The following is a 15389-nucleotide window of genomic DNA, read 5'->3' on the forward strand; positions in this document are numbered from 1 at the left end:
CCTAAAGATATGAAAGGGGTATATATTATCCCTTGTTCTTGTGGGACCCCATATATTGGTGAGACGGGTCGCTCCATCAATCAAAGGATTAGTGAACACGCAGCTAACCTTAAGCATAGGAGATCAAAGTCTTCTGCTTTAGCTGAGCATGCGGAAAAAACCAATCATCATGTTTGTATTGAGGAGACTAGTGTCATTGCTAGAGTTTCGTAGTTCCATCACCAGAAATTTAGGGAAGCTCTTGAGATTGAAAAGTGGCCGAGCAATCTCAATAGAGAGGATGGCTGGAAAATCAGTAGGTGTTGGGTCCCAGCTCTCTCTTCTTAGTCGCTTTCTTCCGTTCCGCCTCTCCCTCTCCCTCGTTTTTAATCTGTTAAATGTTTATAATAATTAGTTCTGTTCCCCGCAATTTTTTTATTATTTTATTTTTGGCCTTAAATAGTTTTATTTTATTTTATTTATTTATTTATTTTTTAAATTTTTTTTTTTTTTTTTTAAAGCTTAACTTATAAATACATATAATTTTATTAGTTAGTTATAACTCTATATATAGTTAGTTGTATGCATTATTATTATATTTGTTTTTTATGGAATTTAATATCCTTTAACTAACTATTAAATTAACATCCAATTAAATTTACTTAATTTATACATATAATTTAACTAACTATTAAATACATTCAATTAAATTTAATTAATTTATACATATAATTTATTTATTTAGAGGTAAGGTCCCTTATTTTAATTATTTTCCTTTTAATTATTAATAACTGATTTGTTGACCTTGGTCTCTTGTCAAATTTAGTCGTTGATCTATTTAGCCGTTGGAGGCTCTGCTCAAGCTTTTTAACATGCATAGCTAGTTCTAATTCTTCAACTTGTCCTGACGATGAACCACACTAGTTGGTTTGAAACGCGTCCACAAATGATAGATGTTGTGATTTTCGCTGAAAAATCTCTTGTAAACCTGATATGGATCACCGAAGCCTCAATTCAATATATGCATGTTATAAATAAGAGGGAACATGACAAGAATCAACAACATAAAACACAAGATGTTGATAACGAAGTTCGTCCCGAAGGGACTATGTCTCTGGGCCCCGGTGTCAAGATAATGTAGGTCACTGCATTAAGTGTTGGAAAGAGTGATGATGTACATGAATGTGTTTTCTCTATCATGCAAGGAATATGCCCTCACACAGGAGTGGCTCCATGAGATGTTCCGCTGCAGGAACTCTCATTCACAAAAGGACTCCTATCAACATGACATAATTTCACGTATGATAATAATGAGCATCCCGCCAACATGGCATCAAAGGAATCCTAATTCAAACATACATGGAGACACATGAGTATCCCATCAACATGGCGACAAAGGGATCTCAATCAAAACATGACAATAAGTACATCTCACATTAAGAACAAAACAAGATCCCACATCAAACATCAAACAGGGATCTATACAACACAATGCATCTCAAGCAAAGAGACAAAGAAGTACATGATCACACTGCATATACCTCACATCAAGGAGTTATCTGAAGAAGAGGATGATAAACTGTTGGATTTGGTTGTACCATCAATATCGTGGCATTAAATATCATGGAAAAGACTGCTTGCACATTGAATGCTGACACCTGCACTCCATTTTGAAAAGTGGCCGAAAAATGGAATGATCAAATGGAAAATCCGATTACACCATCATATTTGTGGCATCGAATAGTGTAAAATCGAATGTCAAATTTTTGAATTCTGGCTAAGTGAAAATCTAGGGCTATAGGAATCTTTTAGATTCCTCAAAGATTCCCTCCTCTGGGTCATCTAAATATTTTCTACTCAGATCAAAATTTTGATCTCGCCATTGAGATCCTTGTGAAATTTTGAGAAAAATGAGTATAAAGTTGGTTGCATTCTGACTCTGGCGAATTTCAACCTCTAAGGAATCTGGAAGATTCCCTCAAGATTCTCAAAGATTCTCCTCCGCTGGGAATCTGCAAATCCCCTGCTCAAAAGGCGAATCCAACTTTGTCATTGCGTTCATTGCGAAAATCTGAGAAAAATGACTATAAACTTGATTACATTCTGACAAAATGAATTTTTACCTCTTAGAGAATCTTAAAGATTCCTCAAAGAATCTGCATGAGAATATTCCCTATATTATTTTGGGCATATTCCTCGATTTCCGTGCCCAAGGCGGACCCCCTCTGCACTGCCATGCCTCCGTTCCGTCGCTCTCCTATTCGGTGCTCTGTTCTTCTCCCGTGCAAATGAGAACATAAGGTTTAAATATGTTTTGTGGGCAAAGCTACCCAGGACGCCATTGTGGTTTGTTGGTTAAGGCAGAGACACTGAGGTAGGGAGGTCGGGGGATCAATCCCGACTCCTCCAAAAATACGTGGCTTTGTTATTTTTGATTGACTTAACCATTATATATGAAAATATATGGGCGCATTTTTTTTTTACAGTGCGGTTTTGGTATTAATACATGGTGCGTTGTGTTAAAGTTGGTGTAATGCTACACGGGGCCACCCAGTGGGGGCCGGCCCACATGGGCCAGGTAGGTTCAATCCCCACTAGCTCCACAATTTAATGCGATGTGATACGCGACATTTTTTTTTTTTGATCCATTGTATTATATGGGTGGTGGCTCCACATGTGTGGTGGGTCCACCAGGGGTGGCCTGCACCCCTTTGAAATGTTAACGGTTGTTAATGGTCGCAGTGGGCCGGCGAGGGTCATGGATTGTCGGCCCTTTTAAATTAAAATTGTTTTAATACGGTTTTGGGTCGGGTGGAGGTGGCGGGGGTCATGGCCCGCCACCTTTTTAATATTTATTATTATTTTTATTTCATTTTTACAATAATAGTCATTTTTTAAATTTCCCAAATTTGACCATAGGAGATGATTTAATGAGGCCACAATTTTGCTTGGAAGTTGCCCGGAATCCGGTGGCCGGATTTCTGCGAAATTGTGCCTTCCTTAAGCCTGCCAAGTCACCTGGTCAACCCTGAACTTTGATTGCCTCTAAATTTCGCATACAAGCTCGGTTTGACGAACCGTTCACACCGTTGTGATGAGGACGACGAGATCTACAGTCTGGTCCTTGTTTGATAGCATTCTGATAACTTTTATTTTTTTACCCTTTCTGAGTCCTCTTGGACTTCTGCCTGTGTCTAGAGCCACCTGGATCAATCCTCCCCACTGAGGAGCTTTTGGTCCTCCAAAAACATGAAAATAATCTACCACTTCTTTGTACCTTGTCTGCACTTACAAGTGTATGATAAGTCACCCTTCCTTCTCCTTCACCTTTGTGCTTCGGAGTCATAAGCGATGAGCCGACACCTGCAACCTCTGCAAACCTGTAATACAAATTTTCAAATTACATGCTTGATTTACAAGACCAACTAATGACCCAAGCATCCCATACTTGCCACAAGTTTATAACACATACTCAGTGGTCAAGTTTACATCAAAATGGAGTCAATACCCCAACTATCAAAACAAGGCCAAAATATCATTGTTGCTTCAACAAGTGATGGAAAATACATCATCACTGCAACACATGTTTTACAAAAACAAGGCCAAATGCTACTGTTGCTTTAACAAGTGATGGAAAACACATCATCACTTTCACAATTAAAAATGCAACGCAAAATAAGACCAGACATCATTGTTGCTTAATAAGTGATGGAAAACACATCATCACTTTTACATTTTAAAATGCAACAAATGATTTACAAAAGCATGACCATGAAAATCTAACATATCTAGAAACCATTTTTCACTTATCAATGTGAATGGGTCAACCCCCTGTGGTGGTTTTGCTTGTCGAACAACTGTTTCACCTGGTTCATGCACCGACGCTTTGTCTTTAAGGCGTTGCTCCAGTTGGAGCCTCCAACATGTGGCCCTTTGGTGACCATTTCTGTTGCAATGACTGCAATATGTCTTCTTCCTCCAGATCTGCTTAACATGTTTCTTTACCTACTTTTGAGAGGGTCTTTCATGCCTCATCCTTTTTCGTGCTTCCATTCTCTTCCAGCACTCAACAAATGTATGGTTATGTAATCCACAAAAAGTACATGTTTTTTGATTCCATGTTTTACGTTCATCATTAACAACATGATTATAATCGAAATGAACATTCGAATATCGAGACTGGCTATACCTTTCCTTGATGTCTCTGGTGTAATTAGGGCGATGAGAACTTGCCTTAGCTCTTTCCCTGCAATGGGCACTACTATGGGATGATGGTGATGTGTTCCCATCATTCTCTTTCCTTGACGATTTCAACGATGTCTCGGAAGCATCTGACACCTTTGAGAATTCTCCTTCGGTGTATCCCAAGCCTGCAAATCGAGGTCTCTGCACAACCTCCAATGGTTGAGTTATGCCTTCGTTATTAACACCAAGTTCTTTTTCCTCCTTCTACCTCATCCTGGTAAGAAGCCTCATGTTTGTCCCTGTAATTGGTATCTCCACATTTCCAACAAAAATCATATTATGTGAAGGTGAAACTGAAGGGGAATCAACATCTTTTAGCTCCCTTGTCGAGTTGGAAAGAACTGATGAGGGCTTCTCATCATTTGTTGTTGGTGGCTTGCTAGCTGTCCTGGTGCATTCCCCAACTTCCTTTCCGACATACTCAAGTCATGTTTGACAGGGTAATTCTTCTACTTTGATGGGGTTGACAATGCCTTGGCCATTAAAGCCCAAGCCTTTTCCTTCATACTGCATTTTCTTCAAAAGTTTGGAACCAATTCCTGTGGTATGATTTTCAAAAACAACGAAATCATCATCAGGAAACATACATGAAGTCAGAGAACTACTTTTTACCTCACATGGGTCACACTGCAGCTTTTCCAAGGCCTCGTCCTTAGCTTGCAACTGTCGTAGCAAACCCAATTTGTCCTCTTTCTCTTCATGTAGAAGCATCTTCAAATCAGCGTTCTCTGCTTGAAGACTCTAGCTGTTGTGCTTCAGTTCTTCCAGAGCCTCTTCTATGGCTCACAACTAAAGCTGCAATTATTGCTTTCCTCTGTCTGTTTTTTTAGAGCTTCATACATTATTTCCACCTTTTTGGAAATTCTGAGCATGGTCTCGTACATCACTCTGTCATCCTCCATCGTTTCACGTTCCATTGTTCACGCTCGCAATTCACATCCATGCAAAGACCACTTTGATACCAAACTTGATCCGAGTTGACTCAACTCCTGGATTTAACCAAGAAATTTTACTTCCGTGATGTTGTTAAAATTGCATTTAAACAAACATAAAGGAACATATATGCATGTTGTAAAGAAGAGGGGACATGACAAGAATCAACAACATAAAACACAAGACATTGATAACGGAGTTCATCCAGGAGAAACTACGTCTCCAGGCCCCGGTGTCAAGATGGTGTAGGTCGCTGCATTAAGTGATGGAAAGAGTGATGATGTACATGAACATGTTTTCTCTATCATGTAAGGAATATTCCCTCACGCAGGAGTGGCTCCATGAGATGTTCCGCTGCATGAACTCTCATTCACAAAAGGACTCCTATCAACATGGCATAATTTCACATATGATAATAATGAGCATCCCGCCAACATGGCATAAAAGGGATCTCAATTCAAACATACATGGAGACACATGAGTATCCCGTCAACATGGCGACAAAGGGATCTCAATCAAAACATGACAATAAGTACATCTCACACCAAGAGCAAAACAAGATCCACACATCAAACATGAAAAATGGATCTATACAACACGATGCATCTCAAGCAAAGAGACAAAGAAGTACATGATCACACTGCATATACTTCACATCAAGGAGTTATATGAAGAAGAGGATGATAAACAGCTGGATCTGGTTGTACCATCAATCTCGTGGTGTTGAATATCATGGAAAAGACTACTCGCACATTGAATGCTGACACCTGCACTCCATTTTGAAAAGTGGACAACAAATGGAATATCAGCTAGAAAATCTAATTACACCATCAAATTTGTGGCGCCGAATAGTGTAAAATCAACTATCAAATTTCTGAATTTTGACAAAGTGAAAATCTGGGGCTACAGGAATCTTTTAGATCCCCCTAGATTCCTCAAAGTTTCCCTCCTCGGGGTCATCTGAAGATCTACTGCTTAGATCAAAATTCTGATCTTGCCATTGAGATCCTTACGAAATTCTGAGAAGAATGAGTATAAAGTTGGCTGCATTCTGACTATGGCAAATTTCAGCCTCCAAGGAATCTGGAAGATTCCCTCAAGATTCTCAAAGATTCTCCTCCATTGGGAATCTGTAAATCCGCTGCTCAAAAGGCGAATCCAACCTTGCCATTGCCTTCCCTGTGAAAATCTAAGAAAAATGATTGTAAACTTGATTACATTCTGACAAAATGAATTTTTACCTCCCAAAGAATCTTAAAGATTCCTTAAACAATCTGCATGAGAATATTCCCTAGAAGATTCCGGGCATTTGCCTCGATTTTTGTGTCCAGGGCGGACCCCCTCTGCACTGTCACGCCTCCGTTCCGTCGCTCTCTCGTTCGGTGCTCTGTTCTTCTCCCGTGCAAATGAGAACATAAGGTTTAAATATGTTTTGTGGGTGGAGCTACCTAGGAGGTTGTTGTGCCCTGTTGGTTAAGGGGAAGGCACCGAGGCAGGGAGGTCGGGGGATCAAATCCTGACCCCTCCAAAAATACGCAGCTTTGTTATTTTTGATTGACTTAACCGTTATATATTAAAATATATGGGCGGATGCATTCTTTTTTTTTTTTTTTTTTTATAGTGCGGTTTTGGTATTAATACATGATGCATTGTGTTAAAGTTAGCGTAATGCCACATGGGGCCGCCTGGTGGAGGCCGGCCCACGCGGGCCGGGCAGGTTCAATCCCCTCGGCTCCACAATTTAATGCGATGTGATACGCGGCAAAAAATGTTTTGGATCCATTGTATTATATGGGTGGTCGTTCCACCATGGGTGGCGGGTCCGCCGGGGGTGGCCCGCACGCCTTTGAAATGTTAACGATCGTTAATGGTGGCAGTGGGTCGGCGCGGGTCATGGCCTGTCAGCCCTTTTGAATTAAAATTGTTTTAATATGGTTTTGGATCCGGTGGAGGTGGCGGGGGTCATGGCTCGCCACCTTTTTAATATTTATTATTATTTTTTTACAATAATAGCCATTTTTAAAATTTCCCAAATTTGACCGTAGGAGACGATTTAATGAGGCCACAATTTCTCCTAGAAGTTGGCCGAAATCCGGTGGCCATATTTCTCCGAAATTGTGCCTTCCTTAAGCGTGCCAAGTCACCCGCTCAACCATGAACTTTGACTGCCTCTAACTTTCGCATACAAGCTCGGTTTAACGAACCGTTTGCACTGTTATGATGAGGACGACGAGATCTACGCTCTGGTCCTAGTTTGACAACATTCTAATAACTTTGATTTTTTATCCTTTCTGAGTCCTCTTGGACTTCTGCTTGTGTCTGGAGCCACATGGATCACTTGGAGAATCAATAAAGTTTTCTCACATGATTCCCTTTGTGTGTTGGTTATAACATGTTCTTACTATCTCTGTAAATCATTTATTATGTCATTCTTCCATGGGAAAATGTGTAATGAAGCGATTGGTTGCTTTTCATCAACAAATTTATTGATGCTTTGATAATAGGGGAAAGTACTTGTAGAATTTTATTTAAAGAAACCTTAAATTGTGCTCCACATTTTTCATTAGTTCACCTTCTTACATTTCATTATTTCAACTAAGGTTTTGTGTAAAGGGTTCTAAATCCGCCCTCTACATTGAATGTTTTTCCTTAGTATTCTTTCCTTCCATACTGCAACTTCAGTAAGCTGTATCCACAAACATCTTGGCCATCTTGAAGGGTTCTGTCATTTTCTCCAAGTACAAAAATTACATTACTTTTTAAATAAATATCTCTATGCAATAATGTTTACAATCATAAAAGAAAATATTTTTACTTATTTTGAGTAGATATCCTAGCCACTAACCTCCTCTTAGCCAGAGGTTGTCCCTGCTGTTACAATAGGATAATTAATTAATTAATTAATAGGCATTATGAAAGTACAGGAAGAAAGAGAGATGGAAGGAGCTTTGAAAACTCTTGTGGCGGCTAGGGTTTTACCCTAGCCATTCAATCTTTGCTTTGTTTGCATGGATTTTCTATAGATCGTTCAATGGTGAATCCTTATGATTTAGTGAAAGAGTTTGTTTCTTTTGCAGGTATGGTTGCTAGTCAAGCTAGATCTTCTTCATTTTAATACATCTCTATGTCAAAAGTTGGTTCTAGTCTTCGAGTGGTACAATAAATTTCTTCCCTCAATGTTCCTGTGGATGAGGAATATTTTTGTTGTGAAAAATATTTTTAAGAGAATGGCTTGGTTTTCAAGTTTAACGGGTACTGGCCAATCTGCATAAATGGCTTTTTGAGACATTGAAACCCATTTTGATGGATGAGTTGAATATTTACCCTATGGCTCGGGTTTTCTTCACTATGATTTTTTATAATATTAAGGACAAGAAGACCATTTGTGAAGCTGGGTTGTGGTTTTGTGGGAGTGTTGGCCTCTTTTTTTTTTTCTTTTTTTTTGTAGGCTAAGATGGTGCTCATTCTATTACTTCGATCAAAAAGAACATTACATCAGTTCATAAAACAGTATCTACCCGCCCTCTAGGGGAAACCGGGTCATATTTCCATCTGTAATTCTTAATAGCAGCCCAAAAAAATATGTCCACAGTCTGATGGAATTTGCTAAATAAACTATGCAGTCCTGAAACTTACTAAAACTATTACAAAAGCTATTGCTTTGTATGATATGCATTCTCCTATCTTTGACAAAAACAAAGCTATAACCACAAAAATTTTTGCAAGTTCTAAACATATCTTGAGTTATTCATGGTCTTCCACAGGTTGCTGCAACGCCTCTTCCGCTTGCTCCTGCTGGTCCCGTGTTAGCATTTGCTGGATGGTGTTCAATTTCTCCTCCATCCTCATCATGGCTTCGTCCTGTTTCAGCATGGCTACTCGCAGAAAACTCAGTTCCCGACGGATGTCAGGGCCTCCCTTAGCCAAATTCACCATTTCCTTCGCCACTTGCAACAACGCCTTGGCCAGGATTCCCTTCATCACCCAGTAGAGGTGAAGGGACTGTTTATATAAGGACATGCGTCCTCTGGTTTGACCCGGGTCGTGCAGAAGGAAAGTCCAGTCTTCTAATTCCTCATTTGACTGATCTTGGGTGGCTTCCTCTTCAAGCCTCTGCGTTACCTTGCGAACCGCCTGGTTGGAAAAGCGAAGGAAAGCCTGTTCGGCTTTGCGCACACGGTCCGTAGCAGTCTCTTTCGGCTTCCTGTTCCTTCCCGGCCCCCGCCTGGAAGTTTCCCCAGCCTCCTTTCCATGCCCCTTTCGACCACGGCCTCTCTTGCTGGCCCGGTCATCTCCTTTGTTAGCAACGGTTCCGCGCTTCCTCAACCCATAACGCCGAATCATCATATCCTCAGCACCCGCAGGGTTCTCGTTCACCTGCTCGGTTCCTTCCTCAACCAGGTGCTCGTGATGACGCCCGCTGTCCTTAGCCGCGTCCGGGGTGATGTCTTCCTCCGAGTCGTCCTGTACCTCCCAAACAGAGAAGGAAGGCTCCTCCTGCATGAGGTTCTTGCCCTTTCTATCACTGGTTTCCTCCCCTACGCCCTGATGCTCCATCGCCTGTCTCTGCCTCTGCCTAGTCTCCATAATTCCCAGAGGATCGTCCCTCTTCAATCCCTGGTCTCCAGGACTGTTCGCTGTTGTTTTATGCCTCTCAATGGAGCCCGCCCCTCTTGCCCGGATGATGAACTCTCGCAATTCCTTCACCATCAACCCGCTTCGATTATATAGAGTATTCTTTGCCGCGGGGACGCAGAAGATACCGGTTATCGAATGCCGCCGGTCACTCTCCGGTGAACCACTCCTCCCTGCCATCTTATCATTACTCATTCCCTCTGCTGTGAATCCTGATGAGCCGCCTCCATCTCCAGTCATAGTTCGGGCATTAAGAACCTTGCGTTGAGTGAACTTATTCCCAACTGTTTCACCTGCCACTGTAGTACTGTCGCCCCGATCTAAGTCCTTCGTCCTGCTGTCTGGCATGATGATTTTGACAAATCCCGATTGCATCCTAATCTTACATCTGGCTCTCCACAATTTCCTATTAATCCGACCCGCTGGACCGCGCATTATCCTCCGTGGCTTGAACATGATCCATCTTGATGAGGTCTGCCAGCTCCTTCCACTCCTGATTACCTTCTATGGCTCTCCACTGGCTTTCAATTGAACTACCACGTCCATTGCAGCCCCAATTCGCCAACCAGTCTGCAGCCTGATTCCCTTTTCGACGCACATGGCGTATGATGCTGTAGTCTATACGTTTAATCAAGCTGGCTATTTCTTGGACAATGCCTGCGGTCCTCCAGCTTTTGGTTACTTTCTCCCAACCTTGCCCATTGTTGAGTCTCCTCAACATGTCCACAGCCAACTGCGAATCCCCTGTAATTTCTAGGTTGGTATAGCCATTCCTAATGGCAATTTGTAAACCTTGGTGCAGGGCCCAAAACTCAGCCTCATTATTGGTCATTTGTGCCCCCCATTCGGCATAGATCCACCTAACTTGATTATTACTGTCTCTAAAGATCCCCCCAAATCCAGCTTCTCCCGGGTTGCCCTTCGAGGCCCCGTCAAAGTTAAGCTTGATAAATTGGTCCCTCGGGTACGAGAATTTCTCTGGACTCTGAGTTCTCATATCATTGCTGGCCGAACATTTATAGTGAACCATCTCCAGTTTTAAATTAAGTTTGTTCAGGATTTCTTGTTCTTCTGGAGTAGTCTTCCAGTCATCACTTTCCCATTTATCAACTAGGATGGTCTCCCTCGTATACTCTACCACCTGCGCCCAAACTACTTCTGGAGTTTTAGCCACATTCTGGAATATCCTCCTATTCCGTTCTTTCCAGACCGTCCAAAGAATGAAAGTAGATATCAGGTTCCAAGCCCTCTGGACAACCCGGCAATGGAAGGTTTCCTTATTCCACTGAAAAATTGTATCTTTAAATTCTCTAGTGTTGAACCCTGGCTTATTGAACAATCGTTTAGTTGATATCCATAGTCGCTCAGCATATGGACATCGAACCAGCAGATGATCTCTATCCTCCTCGTCATTGTTGCACAGATAGCATTGTGAGGGGCCATTGAAACCCTTCTTACGGATACGATCCCATGTCAAAATTTTATTCTTTGTGGCTAGCCAGACAAAAATAGACACCTTAGGCCACCAATTGGCTTCCCATATAGATTTCCATTCCCAATTCTTGTCTCCTCCATTTTGTGACCCCATTAGAAAATAGGCCTCTTTGGTAGAGAAAGTCCCCTTCATTGAACTCCCCCACCGAAGGATATCTTGCCCATGGCGAGCTCTGAGTTTCCTTGATCCCATTTCTTTCCGGTATGCGTCTTGGAGATCAGAATTAAGACCCTGATCCCATTCTGTCGGTTCCTCCCAGACCCTCCAACCTTCCGACAGATCATTTTCCTTCCAATAATCCTTTACCTTCGGTCTGTTCCCTGCAATTTTATCACGGACTTGGAGAAGGATTTGAATGTTGTTCAGCCTTTCTCGTTGTTGCCAGCTATCTTCCCAGAAGTTTGCCTCTGACCCTCCTCTGATTTCCCAGAAAGTGTGCTTGTCAATCAGATCTCTGTTTTGAGAGGCTAATTCCCAAATAGTGGAGCCTCGGGGAATTTCTTGTAGTTTTAAGATATCAACCGGTGAGTTGGGCATTCTGTATTTAGTCCTCCAAATAGTTTTCCATAGATCACTTCCTCCACTAAGCCATCTCCACCATAGCTTGGTTCCCAGGACCTTGTTTAGAATTTCCGGGTCCCTTAATCCCAACCCTCCTTGTTCTTTTCTTTCGGTTAGTTGATTCCATGAGACCAAAGCCCATTTTTTCTTTTGATCAGCTCCACTCCATATGAATTTTCGGATAATTTCTCTGATTTTTGCACATACCCCAGCAGGCGCAGCCATAATCGATAAAGGATAGATAGGGATAGCCTGAAGAACCGACTTAGCAAGAATAATTCTTCCTGCAATATTCAGAACTCTGAACGTCCAATTGGCAATCTTGTTATTAAGCTTGTCCGGCACTCCCTGCCAGTTTTTCAACTTTTTAGAAGTGAAGTCAAGGATATTGCCCAGGTATTTGGTGGGTAATTCCCCCCTTTTGAATCCAAGAATTCTGATTAGATGGGATCTGACCTGTTCTATTGTGTTGAAGATGAAGATGCAGGATTTATCTTTGTTGATTTCTAACCCCGAGGCAGCTGAAAATAGATCAAGGATCCTCCTTAGATTTTGGAATTCTCTTACCGTTGGTTCCCCAAACAGCATAATATCATCAACAAATTGTTGATGGGTCAGGGGCAAGTTGTTTCCCCAAATTTGCAATCCTTTAATTCTATTTGCTGCTCTTTCTTGTTTGATGAATCTCCCTAGTCCTTCAGCAGCTAGGATAAATAAAAAAGGGGACAAGGGATCACCTTGACGAATCCCTCTGGAGGCGTTGAAAGTTTTTGAAGGACTTCCATTAACCAGGATAGAGAAATGAGGAGTGGATATCAGATTGTGGATCCAAGCAATCCATCTTTGGTGAAAACCAAATCTTTCCAGGACTGCAACAAGGTATTTCCAATTTAGTCTATCATATGCTTTGGATAAATCTAATTTTATCATCATACCTTTTTGCTTTTTAGCTTTCAAGGAATGTATCACCTCCTGAGTTACAACAAGACCATCAAGGATCTGCCTGCCTTCAACGAAACCCGTTTGTTCAGCCGAGATTAAGTTGTCTAAGAGAGGTTTTAATCTTTTAGCAATCAAGGACGTGATTATTTTGTAAATGACATTACAAAGAGCTATAGGTCTAAAGCCATTAGCCTCCTCCAGGTTGTCTCCCTTAGGAATAAGAGCATAAAAGGTAGAGTTAAGAGCTGGCCATACCTTTTGATTTATTCTTGATTCCTCAACAAGTTCCAGAATTTCTTGTCCCAAGAAGTGCCAACCAGCCTGATAAAAGTCCACAGTGAAACCATCCGGTCCAGGGGCTGTCCCTTTCTTCATTGCCTTCACAATTTCTTCCAGCTCCTCTAAGGTCACGGCCCTCATGAGCGCTTTATTTTGATCCTCAGTGACCAGTCTAGGGATAGCAGAGCATATCTCTTGTATGGCTCTCGTCCTGTCAACTGGAGGTTCAGTTAAAATTTCCTTATGGTGATCTGTCAAAACTTGTTCAATTTCATTCTGTTCAACCACTCTTTCCCCATTTCTGTCCTTAATTGATAGGATTCTGTTTCCCTGCCTGTGCTTGACCATGGCCTGGTGAAAGAATTTAGTGTTTCGTTCTCCCTCCCTTAGCCATTTTATCCTAGATTTTTGGCGCCAGAGGATCTCCTCTTGCTTCCTCCTCTCTTCCAATCTGCCGAGGATTACCCCTTCCTTGAGAATGCTTTCCTCCGTTCTTCCTTCCAGAATTATCTTCTGTTGGAGATCAGCCATTTCCCCTTCCAGATTCTGTTTATCTTCCAAAATGTTGCCAAATTCCTCCTTGTTCCATTTCTTGATTTTGCCTTTCAGCTCTCTCAATTTTAACTGGAACGTTTGCATTCTGCATCTGCCCTGACTAGTACTTTGTTTCCACCAATTCTCAACTTTCTTGATGAACTCTGGGTCCCTTAACCAGAAGGCTTCAAATCAGAAAGGCCTTTTCCCCTGGATCTTTTTGATGTCAATCTCTAATCGAATCGGCCAGTGGTCAGATCCCAGAGCTGGAATGATTTTGGCCTCCACAAAAACATCTTTATTCATTATGGCTTCAGACACTAAAAATCTATCTAATCTGGAAGCAATTTGGTTTTTGCCTCCCCTTCTATTGTTCCAAGTGTATATCCCGTTAATGGTCTGCATATCCACTAGCCGGAGCTCTTCTATCATCTCATTAAATCTGTCCATATAGTGATCCCTCCTCCTTATCCCTCCTTTTTTCTCTTCCAAGGATCTGATCAGGTTGAAATCTCCACCAATAATCCAAGCAGCTTCAGGATAAAGATTACGGACCGATTTAACACCGTTGATGAACTGTTCCTTATTCCCAGGGGTCGGAGGGCCATAAACTCCTGAAATAACCACCTGGTGTTTGGTTCCCACAACCCTTCCCAGCCCAGAAAGGATTCCACTCATACTCACCCAGTTATCTATAGTAATGTCATTTGGGTTCCACAGGATTGCGAGTCCTCCTGCAAAGCCTATTGCATCTTGCCCCATCACTTGGTATGGTAATCTACTTTTTTCTATGATTTCTTCAATTTGTTGAATCAAAATCTTTGTTTCCTGTAAGATCAGAATACTAGGTTTTTCTTTTTTCAGCTTATCCTTCATATACCTTTGTTTACCTCTACTATTCAAACCCCTAATATTCCAACTGACAACTATCATTTAAAACTTTTTATATGAGGGGAAGAATACCTCCGACAGAGGTATCACCTTACCTGAGTTTATCAATATCTCTCCCACCGTCTGGATCGTTTCACTCATTGGTTTCCGGCCTCTTTTTCTGCTGTTTTTGCCCGAGGTGCCTGTTCCTTTATCTTCAGTCCCTTGCTCACTCTCTAACATTGCTGGTGCATCCGGGGGTTCTCCTTTTTTCTCTTTGTATTTCTGGAATACTTCCTTATATAGCTGCCTTTGATCTTCAGGTATGAATCTACTGTCTAATTACTTCCACTCCTGGATCAGCCTTCTCATGATTTTCTCTTCTTCTGCTTCAGTTTCAGGCTGGTTTTCCACTTCCATCTGAGCCACTAATTCTGTTTCTGTTGTCTCTTCCTCTGTTTTTCCTTTGTTGACTTTGCTAATAGTTATTCCTTTCCCTTTCTCCTCTCCTGAGATTTCCATTGGGGTATTTTCTGGATCCTCATCATCTTCCAGATTTACTTCATATTCTTCATCTTCGCTCTGCAATATTTGATATTTGTTCTGATTTCTTGCTTGACTGGGTTGCTTTTGAGATTGAGTCTTTGGTCCTTCTTTATTCGGTCTTCTTTTCCTGCCTACCTGTTGAAATCCTCTCTCTGGATCCTCCGCTCTCCCGGTGGTTCTCTGTTGATTCACTTGACTTTTCCTGCTCTCTTCCTCTTTATTAAGCGGACATTGCCGATATAAATGGCCATACTCGTGACAGATTCGGCATTGGAAAGGGATATGTTCATAATCAATTGGTTGTTTCCAGATTTCGTCATGGTACTCTACCTCAACATTATCTGGGAGGGGATCAGCCAGGTTTATGTAA

At 41.6% G+C, this 15389-nt stretch overlaps 2 protein-coding genes across 2 annotated transcripts; both read right to left on the bottom strand.

Annotated features, from left to right (window-relative positions):
* Positions 1-10201: 10201 nt before the first annotated feature.
* Positions 10202-13708, bottom strand: LOC149218135 (uncharacterized). Its single transcript, XM_089386487.1, has one exon. It carries the CDS (start codon positions 13706-13708, stop codon positions 10202-10204), a length of 3507 nt encoding a protein of 1168 aa, XP_089242613.1.
* An 87-nt stretch (positions 13709-13795) lies between these two features.
* LOC149218136 (uncharacterized) lies at positions 13796-14365 on the bottom strand. The gene has a single exon (XM_089386488.1). The coding sequence runs from the start codon at positions 14363-14365 to the stop codon at positions 13796-13798; it is 570 nt and encodes a 189-aa protein (XP_089242614.1).
* Positions 14366-15389: the final 1024 nt, after the last annotated feature.

The sequence above is a fragment of the Pinus tabuliformis genome, chromosome Q, assembly GCF_031772625.1.
Source record: "Pinus tabuliformis cultivar Carrire ecotype Pingquan chromosome Q, CPIR1, whole genome shotgun sequence".
NCBI classification, from domain to species: domain Eukaryota; kingdom Viridiplantae; phylum Streptophyta; class Pinopsida; order Pinales; family Pinaceae; genus Pinus; species Pinus tabuliformis.

What these genes read in the sequence shown, in the direction of transcription:
- LOC149218135 (XM_089386487.1), bottom strand. Translation starts at nt 13,708, where the DNA reads ATGCAAACGTTCCAGTTAAAATTGAGAGAGCTGAAAGGCAAAATCAAG.
- LOC149218136 (XM_089386488.1), bottom strand. Translation starts at nt 14,365, where the DNA reads ATGGGGCAAGATGCAATAGGCTTTGCAGGAGGACTCGCAATCCTGTGG.